The sequence below is a fragment of the Palaemon carinicauda genome, chromosome 9, assembly GCF_036898095.1.
Source record: "Palaemon carinicauda isolate YSFRI2023 chromosome 9, ASM3689809v2, whole genome shotgun sequence".
NCBI lineage: Eukaryota > Metazoa > Arthropoda > Malacostraca > Decapoda > Palaemonidae > Palaemon > Palaemon carinicauda.
Window position 1 is genome coordinate 140397124 of NC_090733.1, and position 23473 is coordinate 140420596.

The window sequence follows — 23473 nt, forward strand, 5'->3', positions numbered from 1 at the left end:
GAAATTATTAATATCCAATAATATACATTACCAGTACGGAATACAACCAATTACCTTTGAAAAAAAAATGTAAGAAAAATTATTCCATTGTAGTAAAAACTGGAAATGGATTACTACTTATGTGGAATTTGTTTTAGTTATAAGAAACATCTTTTGAATAGTCTCATGTCATGTGTATGAGCTAATGAAGTATAATGAATATTTATTTGGAGTAAGTTATGTTTACATGAAAAATCAAAGGAGCAAAATCTTATGCATTTCAGTTTATAGAAAGGGTAAAAATATAAATTTAACAAGGACAGTCCTTAAATTTTTCTTAAGAAATGTATTATTGGTCCTCGGAAAATCATTTGCACGTAAAAACTGAATCTACATGTTTGCAGAATGTGTCTTGGTTACCAATGTAATGCCTGTTTGACAACTGGCAAAGTTATAGCAAATAAAATTTCATGCACATGGAGGTTTATCAGAGCAAAAAAAAAAAAAAAAAAAATATATTCATATAAGCAACCGAAGTACCAATTGACCCAGTCGAAAAAATAAGGAAGAAAGTTTTAAACATCAATTCTTTGATGGATCAAATAAGTGTATTAATATTATTAATATTATTATTATTATTATTATTATTATTATTATTACTTGTTAAGCTACAACCCTAGTTGGAAAAGCTGGATGCTATAAGCCCAAGGGCTCCAACAGCGAAAATAGCTGAGTGAGGAAAGGAAATAAGGAAATATACTACAAGAGAAGTTTAAGAATAATAACAACATTAAAATAAATCTGTTATATATAAACTATAAAAACTTCAAAATAACAAGAGGGAGAGAAATAAGATAGAATAGGGGGCTCGAGTGTACCCTCGGGTAAGTCAAGTTTTATTTCAACAAAGTTGGTTTGCAACATGTTCCTAAAACGGAAAGGTTATCATGGAGAAGGACAAATACTGAACAAGTTACAAGGAATGTCTAATACACCCCAAACTTGGCAATTCATGATAACCAATGGTTGTTCCATGTAATTTTTAGCATAATCTGAACTGCAGATTAGTTATGATTTAATATGAAAGGTCTACTTTGCTAAAGGCATCACTTTGAATAAGATATTCAAGCAAAAAAAAAAAAAAAAAATATTGTACAGTAATTGGTAAGCAAAAATTTGGTATCATTAAGTGGGTACTATTATACTTCGTAGGTTTTGTGCCCAGTATAGGTCCTTCTTCCTTGACTACTGGATACAGTGACCTGTAAACAGCTAGACAAATTCTTTATGTGCAGTTGGTGTCATTAGTTCTTATGACCACTTTATTCTGTAATGCACTTATCACTAGGACTGTAATATGCAGAATAAAACCTTCAGTTTCAACAGATCAAAAAAATCCTTTCACTCATTCAACCCAAAGAACATTAGATCCTCTGGTGTTTAAGATCCCAAGTACTATTAATCAGAAAATTACAATTATGTGGTCATCAATTCAAATAACAGTATTCTTCCAAAAACGTATTTCGACTACTGACCAGTGCCTGACTATTTGGCAATGGAGAGACGAAACACATTGAATATGTAGCATGAGCTCCTCCTGGGAGCTAGATCATCATAAAATTTATGTCAATGTAACTTGACTGGACGCCTGGTGGGAGGAGATCAAGAGGTAGACCACGTAAATGCTGGAGGGATGGAATTGAAGAGATTCTGACAAAGAACAACATGCCAACAATTGAACAGCTGAGAAGAGAGGGAATTTTTGAAAACAGAATTGAGTGGAGAAGACAACTGATTCCACTGACAGACTGAAAGCCTACCTGAGAGTGGAAGTGAAGTGAAGTGTGTAACTTGATGCCCTTTAGATCTATAGAAATCTAAAGAAGAAAAATTTGAAGAGCTGGAAGACTATTCTTCATGACACACAAGTCAGAAGCTTTATAAGCAAAGATTACAAGATACAGAATTAGGATGTAAACAATAGAACCAGAGTTTGAATTGCTAAGATTTAGAAAAGAATTGAGAGATGGCAAATCTGTCTTTGAAGCTTGGAATTTAGAATAATATGAAGGACAGATTCCCAAAGCTGTCAATGTCATGACTTAGTAATTTCATATGTACAAGATTCTTAATTATGCTCTGTATAATTATGTACCTCCAGAAAATCTAATATATGTCAACAAGAAAGACATGGAAACTGCTTAAACCACCGAGAACATATGCATTTGTGATGGAAGGAAGGATGATTCTCTACCACTTTAGTGCCTTAATCTAGTATATGGTTTAGGGGGACTATGCATGTGATAAGCAAAGCCTGGATAAGTAACAATGACCCTATAGTATAGTCTTTGAGTGGGAAGCAGGGAAGACTTCCTCTTGGTAACGGTAGAAGAGACTTCAGCTATGGTAAGCAGCTCTTCTAGGAGAATGACACTCAAAATCAAACCATTGTTCTCTAGTCTTGGGTAGTGCCATAGCCTCTGTACCATGGTCTTCCACTGTCTTGGGTTAGAGTTCTCTTGCTTGAGGGTACACTCGAGCACACTATTCTGTCTAATTTCTCTTCTTGTTTTGTTGACGTTTTTATAGTTTATTTAGGAAATATTTAAATGTTACTGTTCTTAAAATATTTTATTTTTCCTTGTTTCCTTTCCTCACTGGGCTATTTTCCCTGTTGGGGCCTCTGAGCCCTAGTTGGAAAAGAATTCTGCTTTTCCAACTAAGGTTGTAGTTAGCAAGAAATAATAATAATTATAATAATAATAATAATAATAATAATAATAATAATAATAATAATATAGCACGAGTACCCCAAAAACTTTAATTTTTAACGGTTTAGTTTATCTACAAGCAGATCACTGCAGATGTACATTACCGGATTGTACACGATGTACAGATGGTTTAAATTTATCAAGGATAAGTCAACAATGCTATGATGACTTTAAATTCTAATAAAACAACTTATCAGTCGTAAGCATAAGCTGACTTCTATTGAAACTCGATAACATATACTGCTGGTAATTTCTCATTGATACTTTTACACAGGAATGTCCTCAATATTTTGAACTTTATAGATACAATACATATTTAATATCATAATTCCCTACGACCTGGTAATATACAGCTAAATTACCCATTATCATTTTCAATACTTTATCAGAAACTCGACTGAGGCATATTTTTTGGGGGATACAGAAATTAATCGAGATCATTCTCAACATTACTGTACATTATTATTATTGTGAAATTAAAACACTAAATATGGTACAGCACATCAATTTTCTCTCAAATGTCATTGCATGTTTTTCTATTTTTAAATAAAGTCTTTGAAAAAAATCAAAATTTAATATAGCTTCTATAATACAGTACAGTATATAAAAAGATCCCACAATTATGATAGCCCTGTGTACTGTATAGGGTGATGATATTTCTTAGGAAGCATGACTAATGTACTCAAAGCCTCTAGAAAATTAACTAATTTAAAATTTACTTTTTAAGCCCGAAACAAATCTCATATCTAGTACTGTACATTAGTGTTTTAAGATCCCATTGTCAAGGAACAGATTTTAAATTACAATTACGGTAGTTTTCAGGCATCATGGCTTCCCTTCAATATTGTTAAAAGAAAAACATGCAATGAGATACAGTATCTGAAAAAAGCTATAAACTAAAATGGTAAAGGAATGATTTACCTTACGCCAGTTTTAGTCAAAATTAGGTTTATGGTAACTTTGCTGTTAATGTATATATGATCTTGTGTTTAAAAATGCAATGACGTACAAACAAGTTTTAATGGATGACAAGAGTTGAGTTAATCATCAATAACTTCTATGATATAAACATCATCATCTTTATAAATATCTGGTAGGTCAGCAAGGCTTTCAACAACAGTTACAATTTCAGAGTCATTCAAATCAACGTTGACATTTTCAGAAGAACCTCCCCCATCATCAACACCATCCTCCGTTAAGTCCATCCTTGTCTGAACTTCAACAGTATCTGAACTTTCACTATTAATCAAAACTGATTTGGCACTACTTGATGGTGAATTACTGCTGCTCAATATAATTTCTTTTGCTTCCTCAGTCTTTGCCAAGCCAGCAACTTTCTGGTGTTGAGGTCTGCGATAAACATAAGTATATGGAATTTTATGAATGTTTTCCATGTGTGACTTGAGGGCAGATGTGCGAAGAAAGCCCTGTCCACATTCTTTACACTTGAAAGGCCTTTCTTCACGATGCCACCTCAAGTGATATGTTAATGCAGATTTGTTTTTGTAACTGTTCCCACAAATATTACAGGATATTCGCTTTTGAAGGTGTTCCCGGTCATAATGAAGTTTCAAGAGTGACTTCCTAACAAAACGTTTATCACACACTGAACAGATGTGTTGTGGTTTGGCATCAAGACTGTGATGCACCTTATAATGACCAAGAAGGCTTGAGTTCAAGAAAAACACTTCATCACATTCGCTACAAGGATACTGGACTGCTCGAGTGTGTAAATTCATGTGAATACTTAGATTTACATAGTATTTTTGGCACACTGAACATTTATGTTTGATGTTCGAACCAATTCCATGTTTACTCATTTTATGCTTGCTAAGCAATAACCTGTTTTCTAGAACGGTGTCACATATATCACATTTAAACTCTTCCTTGTCTTCTAACAACGATGCATGTGACGTACGACAGTGATACATATATTTACTATATGACCCTAACTGAAAATTACAATATTCACAGTCAATAGATTTAACATCCCCATGACTCTTTTGGATATGCTGATGAACGTGTTCTCTGTGTCTAAATTTCAATTTACAGATGGGGCACCAACATTTTCCATTTTCATGTCCGTCAACGTGCAATTCTAAAGCACGGGTCCCTTTGAAACACAAACCACAAATATCACATTTTTTTTTATATTTCTCCGGATGTTCAGCATGATTGTGTCGCGACAAAGCTGCAGCACACGAGAAATCTAAATCACAAGTAATACAACTGAAAGGTTTTCTTTTGCCACGTCTTTTCTGTCCTTTGTAGTGCTTTTGAATGTGTCCATCACTGTTTTTAACTGGTACAGGTTCCTGAGCTTCTTGATGTTCTGCTAAATGTTCTTCTGCCTCTTCAGGGGTGATGATTTCCTGACAGTACTGACAGGTATATGCTTCCAATTTATTAACTGTTTCGTGTGGGATCTTTCTATGATTCCTGTAGGCATCAAACTGATTTGTAGTAAATTCGCAGAACTCGCATTTAAGCAAAAAATCGCCAGAATGTTGAGATTCCATGTGAATAAGAAATGGATATTTTCCTGCAAAATGAATACTACAAATCTTACAGGCAAATGGACCCAGGAAGTGATCCACAATGTGATTTTCCAGGTCATTACGGTCACTAAACCGTTCATCACAGAGCCTACAAGCATGAGACAAGGTGTTCCAGTGTCTAAGTCTGATGTGCCTGTATAAATCTTTCAAAGAAGCATATAAAACACCACATATTGTACAGTTGCTTGTTTTTCTGGGACGTCCCCTTTTGATTGGTGGCTGTTCTTCAGGAGTCTCGGCAATGCCTTTCTTTTTTAAAAGTAATGCATACATTTTCAGACTGTTACTTATGTGGTCTTTCATGTGCAAAATGTAATCCTTCCTCCACTGAAATACGGACGTACAGTATTTACACGGGTGATTCAAAGACTGTGATTTCCGCTCTTCGCTGTCCCCCACTTCTTCCATCTCCTGTGCATCATCGCAACAGTTTCCAATGTGATGAATGAGCGCTATGACAGTCTTTACCTCGCACTGACACCGGTGACATTTAAAGTTACAAATGTGATTAACAAAGTCTCTACCAATCAAGAATGTTTTATTACAAACACAAGTAATGAAGATTTGGCCCCAATCGTTCTGACAAGATGTGAAGTATCTTCCAAGTTCAGGTACACTGTCTAATAAATTGTGGATATCCTCTGAGCTTGCTTCGTAATCCTCCCTATTATGAAGCCACTTGAGTTCAAGACCCGCAAGTTTCAGCTCTGTTTCCTGGGAAAATATGGGGCACTGAGCAACATGAGTATTGTAATGCAAGTTTTCCTTAAATTATAAAGAGGATTCTTTTTACATACAGCAAGTTATAAGGAGCATTGATGACCTTTAATGTCAGGATGCCAGAAAATTTCAAATAATTCATTCTTTTTACATACAGCATAGTACACTACTGTACACTGCCTTACAAGAATCTTAATATGTTAACGATATTACCCAAATACTATCATGGTGCCTCAAAAAGCATATATCATAATGTATTTTGTTAGATATTCGGGAAACAAGTAAACAAAAATTGGAAATTTTGCCTACAAGAGGTATTTACCTTCGAAATACTTTTCGTATTTTGAATCAACAAAATCTAGTGTTAAGGAATAATCAATACTGATAATTGAATTTCAGTGCTTTCCTTTTCCTCACTTTATATATATAGTTCATTTATTAATCCTACAATAATACTTATCATTTGAAGAACAATAATAATTCACCGTAATGTTGAATTATAGCATTTCATACAAAATGCAGTACAGTATGAACAGTACCATATTCATAAATTTGGTTAAACAGCAATGGTAATTATGGGGAAAACAGAGGAAACTTGCTTAAAATCAAAGTAATACACTGTACTTATCATAGATTCCAACTACGCCATGTGATTTTTTTTTTTTTTAACAATTTGATTTCATTAAATCAATAATGTTTACTAGATTCAACTTTGATAAGGAACTGTGATGTTTGATTAAGCTTGAGTGAAATTCATTATTCCATTTAATATGTTATTGGAACATTTCATTTAGTAGTACCTAGGGTTACGAGTAACCGTGAATGTAGGCAAATCAAGATACCAGCATACAAATGTGAATTGGGTTACGAGTATTGCATCGGTCTGCAAGCAAATATTTTGCGCTGTATGGACATTTTTCAATGGACAAGTAATAACGAGACTAGCATGAAATCAGTCACCAGGCATTTCTTAATGGACAGGTAATAACGAGACTAGCATGAAATCAGTCACCAGGCATTTCTTAATGGACAAGTAATAACGAGACTAGCATGAAATCAGTCACCAGGCATTTCTTAATGGACAAGTAATAACGAGACTAGCATGAAATCAGTCACCACGCATTTCTTAATGGACAAGTAATAACGAGACTTGCATGAAATCAGTCACCAGGCATTTCTTAATGGACAAGTAATAACGAGACTTGCATGAAATCAGTCACCAGGCATTTCTTAATGGACAAGTAATAACGAGACTTGCATGAAATCAGTCACCAGGCATTTCTTAATGGACAAGTAATAACGAGACTTGCATGAAATCAGTCACGAGGCATTTCTTAATGGACAAGTAATAACGAGACTAGCATGAAATCAGTCACGAGGCATTTCTTAATAGACAAGTAATAACGAGACTAGCATGAAATCAGTCACGAGGCATTTCTTAATGGACAAGAATTAAAAATAGCAGGAAATCAGTCCCGATGAGCTCATGCGCTACCCACGCTGTGTTTTACGTGATTTTCATGCCATTTTATATAAAAGGCAAAAGCAGTCACTTATAAATGGGTTACTTTTAAAAAAGGAAAGTAAGAGTATTAAAAAACAAGACCAGTGTTCATGTAGAGAAAATTAATTGAAAGATTCAGCTACTCCCAATATTTTATCAGAACTGCTTATGGAGGAAGATTCCCCTTCCAAGCAGTAGCCCTCTCCTCTCATCTTCCTCCCTTACACCAGCAAAGACTCTCCTTAAAGGTAAAGTGCATTTAATGTCAATTCTATTTTTCATTCATAATTTTTATTCATTTCTGATGTTAGGGGTTATAAGTTGTACCATAATTACTGCTATGAAACCTTTAAAAATGAATGTACATGTGTATTCATGGACATGTGGAATGCATTGAGTGAATTTCCTTTATTCTAAATGAGAATTTTTGTTTAAAATGCGAGCATTTTAGGTTGTGAGCCCACACCAGAATAACTCTTTTAAGTTATGCCTAACAATTCTGGTGTACCAGTTAGTAATGGTTCTGTTGGTAAACTGCATTACAAAGGTGATAGCCTCTCTTCGAACCTCGCTCTCTCAAATCACAAAACGTCCTTCTATCACGAAAACCGTCACAATTCCATGATCCAGTCAATTCTATCTGGCCACTGGATAGAAGGCGAGGATGGTTATCTGGATCTAAATATCTCCTCCCACTGATGTAAACACTACTGAGCAATCTTTATTTAAATTTATAACAATGTGCCATATCCGATGATTCTTGTGAAATGTGATTCACATGTTTAAAGCTTACTGTATTTGCATAGTGAGGAAAGGATTTCGAACAGTCCACTCACCAAGAATGCTATGTCATATCTTATCAAAAGTTTAGTGACAGAAGCACATAGAGAGTTGGGTCCAAGTCAAATGAAAGGCCTGAAAGTTTTAAATTTCATATTAAGCGTAACTTTTATTAATTTCTGTAGAAATCTTTCTTTTGGAAGGAGTTTTGGTCGCAGCTCTGTGACATACGCTATATTTTTATTTTCTAAACATTATATGAGAAGTCTAGTTTGTTTGTATGAATTTATGGGTATTGGTTTCTTTGGTAGTTGCCAATGCTGTGGTAATTTAATTTTCTCAATAGAAAATTTCTTGTAAATATATACCGGTACTTGAAGTTAATTTATTGATTGTGTGAGAGGAATTTTTATCCTTTTAAATTCCTTGCTATCAGGCTTAAGCTCCTAATGAATTTTTAGTTTTGTAATTGGCTCATATGAAGGAGTTAGGAATAAGAGATCTCTTTAAAGAGTAAAAATTATGCGAGAAGTAGGTTGCCCTGCTTTAAAATAGCATGGAAATTCTAAATGATTTTTTACTTTTATTTAGCAGTCGCCTCTCATCTCATCGTTGTAGAAATTAAAATGAAGGTGGACATATAACTGGACTATCAAGTCTAGATATAATCCCATTATTCTAGATAGTAGGTTGGCCAGGGCACCAGCCACCTATTGAGGTACTACTGCTAAAGAGTTATGGGATCATTTGACTGGCTAGACAGTATTACATGGGATCCTTCTCTCTGGTTACGGTTCATTTTCCCTTTGCCTACACAAACACTGAATAGTTTGACATATTCTTTACACATTCTCCTCTGTCCCCATACACCTGACAACACTGAAATTACCAAACAATTCTTCACCCAAGAGGTTAACTTCTGCATTGTAAATGTTCAGTGGCCACTTTCCTCTTTGTAAGGGTAGAAGACACTCTTTTGCTATGGTAAGCAGCTTTTCTAGGGGACAGACACTCCAAAATCAAACCATTGTTCTCTAGTCTTGGATAGTGCCATAGCCTTTGTACCATGGTCTTCCACTGTCTTGCTTGAGGGCACACTAGGGCACACTATTTTATCTTATTTCTCTTCCTCATGTTCAAGTTTCTATAGTTTATATAGGAATATTTATTTTAATATTGTTACATACATATACCAAAGGCACTTCCCCCAATTTTGGGGGGTAGCCGACATCAACAAGAAACAAAACAAAAAAAGGGGACCTCTACTCTCTACGTTCCTCCAGCCTAACCAGGGACTCAGCCGAGTTCAGCTGGTACTGCTAGGGTGCCACAGCCCAACCTCCTACATTTCCACCACAGATGAAGCTTCATACTGCTGAGTCCCCTACTGCTGCTACCTCCGCGGTCATCTAAGGCACCGGAGGAAGCAGCAGGGCCTACCGGATCTGCGTCACAATCGCTCGCCATTCATTCCTATTTCTAGCACGCTCTCTTGCCTCTCTCACATCTATCCTCCTATCACCCAGAGCTTTCTTCACACCATCCATCCACCCAAACCTTGGCCTTCCTCTTGTACTTCTCCCATCAACTCTTGCATTCATCACCTTTAGCAGACAGCCATTTTCCATTCTCTCAACATGGCCAAACCACCTCAACACATTCATATCCACTCTAGCCGCTAACTCATTTCTTACACCCGTTCTCACCCTCACCACTTCGTTCCTAACCCTATCAACTCGAGATACACCAGCCATACTCCTCAGACACTTCTTCTCAAACACATTCAATTTCTGTCTCTCCATCACTTTCATTCCCCCACAACTCCGATCCATACATCACAGTTGGTACAATCACTTTCTCATATAGAACTCTCTTTACATTCATGCCCAACCCTCTATTTTTTACTACTCCCTTAACTGCCCCCAACACTTTGCAACCTTCATTCACTCTCTGACGTACATCTGCTTCCACTCCACCATTTGCTGCAACAACAGACCCCAAGTACTTAAACAGATCCACCTCCTCAAGTAACTCTCCATTCAACATGACATTCAACCTTGCACCACCTTCCCTTCTCGTACATCTCATAACCTTCCTTACTCTTACCCACATTAACTCTCAACTTCCTTCTCTCACACACCCTTCCAAATTCTGTCACTAGTCGGTCAAGCTTCTCTTCTGTGTCTGCTACCAGTACAGTATCATCCGCAAACAACAACTGATTTACCTCCCATTCATGATCATTCTCGCCTACCAGTTTTAATCCTCGTCCAAGCACTCGAGCATTCACCTCTCTCACCACTCCATCAACATACAAGTTAAACAACCACGGCGACATCACACATCCCTGTCTCAGCCCCACTCTCACCGGAAACCAATCGCTCACTTCATTTCCTATTCTAACACATGCTTTACTACCTTTGTAGAAATTTTTCACTGCTTGCAACAACCTTCCACCAACTCCATATAACCTCATCACATTCCACATTGCTTCCCTATCAACTCTATCATATGCTTTCTCCAGATCCATAAACGCAACATACACCTCCTTACCTTTTGCTAAATATTTCTCGCATATCTGCCTAACTGTAAGAATCTGATTCATACAACCCCTACCTCTTCTAAAACCACTCTGTACTTCCAAGATTGCATTCTCTGTTTTATCCTTAACCCTATTAATCAGTACTCTACCATACACTTTTCCAACTACACTCAACAAACTAATACCTCTTGAATTACAACACTCATTTACATCTCCCTTACCCTTATATAGTGGTACAATACATGCACAGACCCAATCTATTGGTACCATTGACAACACAAAACACACATTAAACAATCTCACCAACCATTCAAGTACAGTCACACCCCCTTTCTTCAACATCTCAGCTTTCACACCATCCATACCAGATGCTTTTCCTACTCTCGTTTTATCTAGTGCTCTCCTCACTTCCTCTATTGTAATCTCTCTCTCATTCTCATCTCCCATCACTGGCACCTCAATACCTGGAACAGCAATTATATCTGCCTCCCTATCATCCTCAACATTCAGCAAACTTTCAAAATATTCCGCCCACCTTTTCCTTGCCTCCTCTCCTTTTAACAACCTTCCATTTCCATCTTTCACTGTCTCTTAAATTCTTGCACCGGCCTTCCTTACTCTCTTCACTTCTTTCCAAAACTTCTTCTTATTCTCTTCATATGACTGACCCAGTCCCTGACCCCACCTCAGGTCAGCTGCCCTCTTTGCCTCACGTACCTTGCGCTTTACTTCCACCTTTTTCTCTCTATATTTTTCATACTTCTCTATACTATTACTCTGCAGCCATTCTTCAAAAGCCCTCTTTTTCTCTTCCACTTTTACCTTCACTCCTTCATTCCACCATTCACTGCTACTGTTCTTAAAATACTGTATTCTATTTTCCTTGTTTCCTTTCCTCACTGGGCTATTTTCCCTGTTGGAGCCCCTTGGGCTTATAGTATCCTGCTTTTCCAACTAAGGTTATAGTTTAGATAATAATAATAATAATAATAATAATAATAAAAAAAAAGGTTTCAACTGTGATGCCAGTTTTCAAAGTAGTTTCATAAGAAAAAAAACAGTGATGTGATAAAAAGGTTATAAAACTCAAACTTGCAAGTTTTATACAAAAACAAAGGATAAACATAAAGCATAAAAGTTAATGATTTTCTTGCAATTTCTTATTACCCAATATTTTCAGTGCTCAGTTTCATTACCATCTTAACAGCTAGAATAACTACATTTCTAGTGTGTATGAGCTTAAGTAATAAATAATAAAGGAGAGATAAAGTACTGTATTATGGTACAATCTTTATGAAAACCAATTATCCTTTGAAAGTCACTTATTTCTCATATCAAAGTTTAATGAGCTATAACAAGAAACATAACTTTTAACATTCAGAAAATAACTCAAGTACAGTGAAAACTTAATGAAAATAACACTACTGCATATTCCTTTTCAAAAATAAATTAGAGCAATACTTCTATCAAGGAAGAAAATAACTTTAATAACTTGAAAGTTTAAAAATAAATAGTCACCTTTTAGCATATGAAACAATTGAAATAATAAACTTATAGAAATTCCATACAGTAGTACAGTATATGGTAACCAATTTTACTAACTATTTCTAACAATGCCCCCTTTGGTCCCTGCAGCATTGCTTTCTGTCTTTTACTTTTCGTCCACACTTTCATACAGCAAGAGACTTTTCGTCGTCCCTTTTTCATACAGAGAAGGACTTTTCGTTTTACCTTAGTCATACAGAAAGGGACTTTTCGTCTTCCCTTTGTCGTACGGAAAGGGACTTTTCGTCTTCTCTTTGTCAAATGGAAAGGGGCTTTTCGTCCACTCTGTCATAAGGAAAGGCAGCGCTCTAAAGGGAATAAAATTCAAGGGAATCAAATCCATGATCATTGCAGATTATAATGCTATATATTGGGAGGGTGCGGGTAAGCTTTCCAACTTTTATTTCACCTTGTCTAGGACTATGACTTATCTCATTTGATTAACATACAGTACTCTACAGTATAATAAATTCCACTCTCACAAAGTCAATATAAAAATACATTTGAATATAAGCACCTCATCAAACTTTCTAATTACAAACCTTCACTCCATCAACTCTACATATATAACTTGCATATCGCCACTAGTGTGTTCACTATTCGCATCTTCCGATATTGCATGCACAACCTCCAACGATCCATCTCCTTCAACAACATGTACTATTTCTTCATCTTCCCTGGTTTCATTAATTAGTTTTCCAAATGTATGAGGTTTCTCACTAACACACTGCACTGTATGACTCAATGAAGAAACTGGTAGATCATCAAACTTCCCAGTAGTGTCGAGATTGTCGTGGGCTGCCGTTCTCTGATAACGACGCGTGAAGTTATGCACTCCATGAGCTCGTGCCATGTGCGTAGTTAATTCTGAAGGTCGGCTGAATGCTGCCCCACAAGAGTTGCAAGCGTGTGGTCTCTCCCCCGTGTGCGTGCGTCTGTGGTATGTTAAATCTCCGGCCTTAAAGTAAGCCCGGTTGCAAAACTCACATTTGAATTTCCTCTCATTCTGGTGAGCAGCAACATGACGATGTAATTCATCCCGAGTGATGTATGCCTTACTGCATATCTGACATACGAACCTGGCATATTGACTTCGCATATGATGACGTTTAATGTGAGCACTGAGATATACAGACTTGAAAAACTCCTGATTACAAAATTTACACGTCATTTTACGTTCTTTTGTGTGCTTTTCATTCACATGAGAAGAAAGTACATATTTACTCATAGTCTTGCTGCAATATGAGCAACTTACCATTTCAGTATGGTGTGCTAACTTGTGTTGTGTCAATTCACGTCGAGAGTAAAACTTTTCTCCACATTTTGCACAGCGTACATTGCGTTCCAAACCAAGTTTATCTGGATGGTGTACAATTACGTGGCTAAACAATGTGTTGATAGATTTTGCAATATGTGAACAATACTGACATTGGTATATAGCTGTATTAGCATGAGCTGTATCACAATGATTTCTAAGATGGTTAAATTTAGCAAACTGCTGATTACATAATGGGCACTGAATAACCCCTGTACTATGAGTTTCTGTGTGGTCTAGTAATGCCCAAGTTGAATGGAATTTTAAATAACACACTTTACAGGGGAAAGATGGACGTTTACCGTGAATATACAGCAGATGGCGTTTTAATGCTGCTGGATTCCTCAGCTTTTTGTTGCAACAAGTGCAAAAATTATTCTCCTCATCAACTTCTATATTTGATAATTCAGCTTTTTCTAATGGATTATTCAGCAAAACAGCTGCCTCTACTTCATGAGTTTCCATGTGGCTGCAATAATCCTGCATATTTTCAAATTCACTTCTGCAAACAACACACATTAATGTAGAAGATGTATCCGTGTGCTTTTCTTGAACATGTTGCATGAATTCTGTGACGTCGGAGAAAGTACGCACGGGTAAACAATCTGGACATAAAAAGCAAAGTCCGTGAACTCTAAGCACATGGTTTCCAAGCTGACGAAAGGTACGGAAACGCTGTTCACACAAGACGCAAGGACGTATTAGTGTCTCTGGATGGTAATCCGACATATGGCGTTCCACATCAGTAAAGGGAATAATTCCACATAGTTCACAAGGCTTATAACTTGCTGGTCGGTGACGGCGAAGACGTGACTTTGGGAGGAATATAGAAACAGCACCTGCAGCTTTGCCAGCCGTATTAGATTCTTCTCCAGCTGGATTATTTGCTGCTGTGCCAATGACAACCATGTCCTGTAACATACACACTGCCTCACTGCCATGATATTCCTTCTATTACAATTCTTATCAAGCTTCTACATTTGAATGATAAGATTTTCAAAGTTTACTTCATATTTATTGATTTTCTAGACACAGAATGCTTTCATTATGGCAAGCCTCTTATTCGTCACCCTCATAAACTAACTGCTTAATACATTTTCCCACTTGTTGGGAAATAAAAAAAAAAAACTTCTCATTTCCTGATTCTTCATATCATGGTGTTGAGCTTCAATTAACAAATTCTAATTCACAAATTCTTCTGTTAAGAATTTGTGAACTGAAACTCAAGACAATGATAGTAAGAATTAGGAAATGAGAAGGTTTTTTTTTTTTCATTTCCCAACAAGTGGAGAAAATGACTTAGGCAGTTAGTTTATGAGGGTGACGTATTTCACTTTGGCATTATATAATTCACAACTATTAATGCGTTGGTAAAATGAGAGACTTGTACTTGTGAAACAAATGATTCAGATTTTATATCTTTAAAGCAAACACTTTTAACAATTGAGTATTGGATTCCTATAAAAAATATATGACAGAAAATAATTACTTCTCAGTTTTACCAGTGTAACAGCTTAAGGAAGATTACCTAATTATAACAGAAGTATCAAAGGATATAAGTTGATCTGCAATATTCATTATTAATATGACCCAGTAAAGCTCTGATAACTACCTACGTATTATACTTTCATATTTGCTACAAATGCAGTTTAACTTAAACAAAAAAATCATAAAGAAAGGATCAATTACCAGTAGAGTAAGACAATCAGTACAAGTACACAGTATCGTGTTATTGTTGCAACAACTCGTATCTTAAGCATAAAATAATTTTTTCATACAAACCTATAAATTCTATTGAACCCTCATCTCAGATCTTACAATTCCCCTGACACAAGCTTTCTTACACTTTGAAGATATTAGTAGGAATTAACCACTCACGTTGATTAGCTGTGAAACAGAAAGAATAACCAGACACATGCTTTCTTACGCCCTTGCGGATATTGGTAGGAATTAAAAATCCTCCTCATTAAAACTCTCCCAGAAGACTAAAATTACAGCCTGATATTTGCTCAGACAGCATCTATAATGTTTAAAATGCTTCCAGTAAACAATTTCTACCAGATCTTTGCTCAGACAGCATATATAACATTTAAATTGCTTTCAGAAGACTAATATGACTGGCTGTGAAACAGAAAAAATACAGCACTGGAGGAAGGTGGTAACTCACCATATGATTAGTTAAAAAAATTAAAATTAACCCATCAATCATACTGGGAATGAATCACAATTAGGAGGGAAATCAAGAAGTTGAGTGGCCAGGACTTAGATGTGAAGACATGGGTAAAGTACCAACACTTGTTGAAGTCTTATACTAGTACAAAGACCAGTAAAACTCAAGGGATGAACAAATAAATTGAACTGGTAGGATTCTGTTGAACAAAAATCAACTAACCATTCCATGGAGGTGTAGAAACAATTAACTCTGGAAGACTGAGTTAACTGAAGATGAGTGACATGATGTAGAAGGGAGACCTGAAGGAGGATGAAGATAAAGACATTAAAGCAATATTTGCCCTGGAAATTTGACCTGACAAAACGAAGCCCAAGTACAACTCGTCCCCTTATGTATCATGTCCCGAGGGTAAAATGTGGCAAAAGTCGAAAGACATCTCAAGGAACTTTCACTAGGAATTCCAGATAGTTCAAAGTTAACTTTTGAAAGCTAAAGTTGTAGCAGGTGATGATTTCATGTCAAGTGAATCTTAGAAGATTGTTCTCCTCATGGAATAATTTGCATATATCCATACTAAGTCCTGTCTGAACCAAAACTACATTGGTTTTTTAGACACATTTTATAATCTTATGCACACCTGTGAATAAAAAATCTAGGTGTTGCCTTGCCTTTAAGTTGTTATTTGGGGCTACTAGTAACAAGTCTAGAACAACTAAATGGTCAGTAGCATCATCTTGACTACTAGCTGCCTATGTCTTAACAATGAGATCTAGTGTGAACACTAGAGATAACATCAACCTGCCTCTAGTATGACTGACATACCCAGGCAGCATTTCTAGTATAAGTAGAGGCTAGAGGAAAAGCAGAGGGATGGATTGGGACATAGTAATAATCATCCTGAAGGGCAAAGGATGCTAAGAAGTCTTCCTTTTGGATACATTGATAAAATGACCCCATCATCTCTACAATTTGGTCAGCTGACTTTGCTTATCAGATACCCTCCTCATGTAGCCTCTTCAGCCATGGTCAACTGAGGTTGTTAATCCAGTAGACTTTTCTATAAAAAATGCAGCTCTAAAACCCTCATTACTCTGCTCTTTCACAGACTTTAACCTCATGTTACTACCCAAGTACTTGACTCTCTTTTGATTGCCTACGTAGATTAAAAATTCTATTGCTTATAAAATGAGGGCAGAGTGGAGGGTTTAACTTCAAAAAACTTAATCAATAACCAATTATGAAATCTGGCAACTATAGCTCCACTCATATCTTGTGCCAATGCTTATAGAATTTCCAAAGACAAAATACCCAAAACACTTAAGGTTGAATGCCTTTTTTGTAAGACAACTTTAACTCCTTACACGTCTAGTTGGTGACCTCACTGACTATTGTTGTCTTCACTCCAGGCATTATTTGGTTAGGTTCTATCTGATAGGCATTACTCACTATGAACTTCTGGGGTAGTTGACATGTTCTCTACATTCTAAATGTAAAGATGAAAAGAAACATCAGCTCCTCTTTCCCGAAGTAATCATCATCTTCAGTACAGAAGCCCCAAGGTTAGCCATCTCTGCTTGGTTAGCATTAGATCTTAGTTTCTCCAAAAGTTTCTGATCCAGTTTTTTTTTTTTTTTTTTTTGGAGGAAAGATCAGTTTCAAGGAGGTCTGTGACTGAGGTCCTGAATGTGTTAGGGCGACTAAAGATCTGACACACCTTGGAGGCACTTTTGGGGAAGCAGCACCATCCTTGATGGGAGAAACTAAGACGTTGGAGTCAGTCTTCAATTAAGACCTGGGCAAGTTCACTGAGGCATCTTTACCATAAATAGTCTCTACAGTAAGCTGCAAGCCGGGCAAATAAATGTGACAAAAAATAAGACAAAAATATAAACAAGCTGAACAGTGGCAATTACTCTGATGCAAATAAAGATGTATTAAAGACATGAACTATGCATCTAAGGTGCAAATAGGATGTCGGTCAGCTTAATTCCTCCTCTGTACGCAAGACATAACATATAACATGGCTGAGGAATCGCGCAACCCAAGATCAGGGCTCAATATAGCCGCCAATGGGTTTGCTTTGAAACACTTATGCCAGTACACTTGCAAAACAGCCAAATGAGGCTTTAATGAAAATGGGAGATTGAGATATGGACTCACTTTAGGATTTATCAATGATTTACTCCATTGTGTAATAGGGATACAGTATTCCATAATATATCAGTTTTGAGTATCCTACACTTCTTGAGGTTCTCTTATCACTAGTAAGGACCCACACTAGTCAATAAACAGATTTTAATGTTTTTTATGCTTATTGTAGGTCACATTTATAATATGTATCTTCAAGGCATGAGCTTCTTCACCTAAAACTAAAAATGTAAAAAGAAATTTCAACGCCTATACTTTCCCCTCCAAGATTACTTAGTACTACCAAGCCAGCTGTGTATTCAGATGTGGAAAATTGCTTCGCCAAGTGATACAGGAACACAGGCTTACCATGTGTTTTCATAATATAGAAGTCATACTAAACCTTTAAGTACACACAAAACCATTTGAAGTGAGGGAAAAAGGACCAAGATTATTCGACTTGTATCAGAATAAGATTTATTATTGAAATTCTGTTTATTCTGATGAATCGTACATGAAAATCACTTTATTAACTATTACACTCTATGAAGTGGTGATAATCACAACGGTAAACCATTCATAGGGATAAAACTTTAAAACATCATCCTAATATTCTGCTCTTATGTTGTTTCAGATAATTAAAAGTCCAAAATCTAACTGCCTGTCCTAATCAACTCATCATGAAATGAAGTTCTTATGGTTTGTTTTGGTAACCAAAATCTATCAACAAACCAGTTCATGAGGCCCTTTCGTATCAATATAAAAGCTCCTTTCTTATTCCTCACTTTAACATCTCTCTTTAGGATTAAGACAAAGTAGGCTCTGACAATCATTACGATTTATCCTAATGACAACTTAGCAAATAAGAGAACTAACTTGGAACGGTACTGTACTCTCACTGACCCTTCCTATAAATATAGTCTCTATTGGTTAAGTGGTAATTCATCTTAATTCATGAACTTTATTTTCCCATGAACAGGGGAAAAATTTACATTTCCTTCCACTGAACATGGATTTGACTGACAAGAATTCTTAAAAAGGTTAACCCTAGCATTCTTGACCAAGGTACTTAGGAGAATTTAACCTAAAGGTTTAAAGGCCGCTCATGAATGGCCGAGGCAAGGGACAGTGACATTGCCCTATCCAGGAGGACAATGCCCTGAGACTGACCATATATGACCACTCATTATTCCGTGCTATGTTTTGCCTTAAACAGATTACTTAAATGCCCAACTTTTAGCTTGTAATTATGCTTCTCCTTTGATTATTATGCCTGCTCTTTCTTGTAAGATCATAAGTCCAAGCACAGGACTGCATATACAGTATACTGTATCTAGAATAAGTAATTTGGGATCTAACATGGCGATTTCAAACATATGATATGTACAGTGAACCCTCGCTACTTCGCGGTTCGACCATCGCAGATTCACCACTTCGCGGATTTTTTTCATAACCCATGTCTATACATATATTGCGGATTTTCCAGAAATATCGAAAATACCGCGATGTGACCGATGGTGCGAGATTGGAGAAAGTAAGGAAAATTGAATCATGATTGATTTTCAATATAAATGAAACTTTGAGGAGCAACAAAGATATCATTTGTTAGAGAGATAGAGAGAGGTAAGGAATGGGAGGTAGTGAAAAGTAGCCCACAGAGAGAGAGAGAGAGAGAGAGAGAGAGAGAGAGAGAGAGAGAGAGAGAGAGAGAGAGAGAGGGGGGTTTAAATGTAATAAACAAAAAAATTTGATAGGTTATAACACATTGGTGCTTATGTAATATCAACTGTATACTGTAGACGGTTTGAATAAGTTAAGAAATGGTATAAATGATACTTTGTTAGTGTATTCGTACACACTCAAGAGCGGCAGCTAGATGACAGCTGATCTAATCACAGCCAAAAGTAAAAAAAAAAAAAAGTCAACAATACTCGATTTTTAAAACACACCCGAAATTTAAAAAACAAAAGTACACGCTTTCTTAATGTGCAATTAACTATTTAAAGAGTGGCAATTTTCTAGAATAAAATGATATTTCCCAAAAAATAGTGGTTTGCTGATGAAATCGGATGCCCTATTTTTGGCTATGATTGAAATGGATGTAGACTCGGCCTAATTATTTCATTTCGTATTTAATTGACACTAAGAAAACTAATTTTAGTTTCTTCATCTAAATGTAAGTATTGTATAACACGAGAGAGAGAGAGAGAGAGAGAGAGAGAGAGAGAGAGAGAGAGAGAGAGAGAGAGAGAGAGAGAGAGAGAGAGAGAGAGAGAGAATGAATCAGCTGTTGTAATCAAATGGCGTGTTTTTGTTTCGTGAGAATTTCATCGCCACGACTTTAACAACAACATACTGTACTGAACTTTACAGTATTATACAGACTACTGTAATATGATAAAGTAAAATATTTGTAATCTATTTTATATGAAATGGGGCTATTTTTGTTTTGTTTAAAATTTACATTTACGTATGTAAAACAACTCTCTCTCTCTCTCTCTCTCTCTCTCTCTCTCTCTCTCTCTCTCTCGTAGATTGTTTTCCTGCTTTGCTACGTATGTATGATTTTATATAGATACGGTAAATAATATTTGTAATAACATATTTTATAAAAGCTTTTACTGTAATATCATTATTTATCACTTTCATCATGCTGGTTAAATTCCTTAGTTTGTTTACTGAGCGTACTTTATGACGCCGTCGTTTCAGGCGGCGTCATAAAGAAAAAAATTTCATTTGGAAGTCCTAAGAAAAATTAAGTAAAACATTAGTAATAACCAAATCAACATACTGTACTGAATAATCAATATAATTGATGCAAAAACTAACCTATAAACAGATGTGTAAATGCGTTTGTTTCTTCATTAGGATCAGAGATAAACGTATAAACAAAACAATGGTTGCCATTTTTTATCGTGCTTTTTGGCGTGTTTAGGAAACGCATGATATAAAGTCGCCTTTAATATTTGTGCCTGTTTTAGTTTAGGGTACTGTATTACATGCATTAAGTGTTCTGTACATTAAAGGGTAGTTTGTTAACAGTACTACGTACAAGGGAAGGTTTTAAAAGTCTGAATATACATGTTAAATAAATAGGTAAATATGGTGTTACTACTTCGCGGATTTTCACCTATCGCGGCCGCGTCTGGAACCTATCTACCGCGATAAACGAGGGTTCACTGTATATATCTTGTACCAAGGTTCCATGAAGTTGGATTGTCTCTTGATTCCCAAATTGTGCATTTTGGGTTTTTATGCATTTCTTGCTGCTGTTATTGCATTGTAAAAGCTGTGAAATGTATACTGTAGTCTGATTTCTATATTTTATCCTATCATCTTTATTTTGAGGGTAAGTTGCCTCTTGAATTTAATTTTTGTGATTTTAATTTATAGCTTCATCTCTCCTACTCAGGTCATACTTCACATTCATTATTTGAAGAGTAACTAATATTATCAATTTGTACTTCATCATTGAATAATACCATTCCCTATGTAGCCTACTGTTCATGATGCCAGGTCTGCCAAGCTTAATATTTACGTTGTTTTATTGAATTTTTTTTTTTTTTGTACTGGTTTGTGACTTCCATAAACTATTCATTCTAAATCATTTGTTTAAAAAACAAATGGACTCTTTCATGGACACCTCAACAAAAGGCAAGATTTTATTCCGTGCTTTTTTTTTTTTTCTTACTTATTTGATGTTTTCAACATTAGAAACATTGGCCCAACTTTACTTCAATAGACTAAAAATTTATTAAAGTTGAATATGATTTAAACTTTCTGAGGGGTCTTGTTTCCTCTCCTAAGGATCCAAAATCCCATTCAGTATTAGATTGATATGGTTTTTAGGCTTAATATAGGATCGTACGGAAGTCAATACAGTATTTTTGCGGCATTAACATTTGTGTACGACTACCTTCCACCAGGGGCTTGAGTTCCAAAATATTTAGGTGATGGCTTGGCACTCAAAAGGGTCAAAGGTCATCAGTCTGTCAATATTAAACCCAGTTCTAAGAGGAAAGTTTGACAAAGCCATTTCTTCACTAACTCGACCACGCCACTTTAGTTCCTTGGGTTTGGAGGTGAGCGGTCTAACCTCGCCTTCCTGTAGGCGTTAGGAATAATCTAATCCATAAATAAATCGATGAGTATTATATGTTGTCAATAAAGCATTGAGTTTCATAGAAAGGAACTGGAGCAGGGGAAAAAAAGGTGGAAAAACTAATTTAGGGTTGTGGTGGCCAATTGGAAACATTCCTGCCTGGCAATTGCCGGACTGGGGTTTGAGTCCCGCTCAAGTTCAGTAGTTTCTTTAGGGTGTGCAATCTTACCATCTTTGTGAGCTAGGGATGGGGGCGGGGGAGTTACAAGAGCCTATAGGTCTACCTGCTGAGTTATCAGCAGTCAATGCCTGGTCCTAGGGGGGGCTTGAATGCTGATAATATGTATAGATTGTCACTGTCTCTTGCCTCTGCAATTCATAAGCAGTCTTTAAACATTTAAAAGCTTAGTTAATTTAGTTAAGAGTACCGAGTCTCAACCAAATCACAGTTTGGTGCTGTAATATAGTTGCTCTCTGAAACCACCAATGAATGACAAGATGCCCCCCAAACCAACAATGAGGTGTTAAAGGTCCATGGGATTTTATCTCATTAGTTTGCCTTCAATCATCTATATTTCCTTTGATCAAAATTACCTCACTAACTTCTTTAAACCTACTAAAATCAATGCATATGTTTTACTAGAAATTCCCATCCTATTGGATTTGTGAATTCTCTTATTACTATCACCAAGTATCTCATTACATACTGCAAGTTTAATTTCTGGTACTAGTAAAATAAACAACAGAGGCTCTATCATTCAAACAAGTATTATTATTATTATTATTATTAAATGCTAAGCAACAACCCTAGTTGGAAAAGCAGGATGCTATAAGCCCAGGGGCCTCAACAGGGAAAATAGCCCAGTGAGGAAAGGAAACAAGAAAAAATAAAAGATTTTAAGAACAGTAAAACATTGAAATAAATATTTCCTATCTAAAATATAAAAACTTTAGCAAAACAAGAGGAAGAGAAACTAGATAGAACAGTGTGCTCGAGTGTACCCTCAAGCAAGAGAACTCTAACCCAAGACAGTGGAAGACCATGGTACAGAAGCTATGGCACTACTATACAATAAACATGATGATCGTTCCCTTCTATGTGATGATGTAGTAATGACATTATCTATAGCAGACTAATTTTACCATTAGAGGTGCTATGTTTGTGTTGGGCCTAGAGCAGGAGACTATATTCCTTTAGTATTTATGTTGTATTGGATCCCCCTGTTCTACCCTTTCACAATTAGGTCCTTGGAGACCAACTCATCAAAAATAGGCTTTCTGGGCTCCGACCCGTGCCGCCCAGTGAAATGCTCCTTTAACATCATTTCTAAGGTAAAAACTGCATAGGCTTTTCCAT

The 23473-nt window shown here is 36.2% G+C and overlaps 1 protein-coding gene across 1 annotated transcript in view; it reads right to left on the reverse strand.

Moving 5' to 3' along the window:
- Window positions 1-23473, reverse strand: part of LOC137646665 (uncharacterized) — a 70311-nt gene that overhangs the window by 16872 nt on the left and 29966 nt on the right. The window contains exons 8-11 of the mRNA XM_068379770.1: window positions 16004-16186; window positions 12971-14626; window positions 3794-6022; window positions 1800-1856 (exon numbers count right to left, since the gene is read on the reverse strand). Of these exons, the coding sequence (XP_068235871.1) occupies window positions 1800-1856; window positions 3794-6022; window positions 12971-14626; window positions 16004-16186 (4125 nt within the window). The remainder of the gene's footprint in view (window positions 1-1799; window positions 1857-3793; window positions 6023-12970; window positions 14627-16003; window positions 16187-23473) is intronic.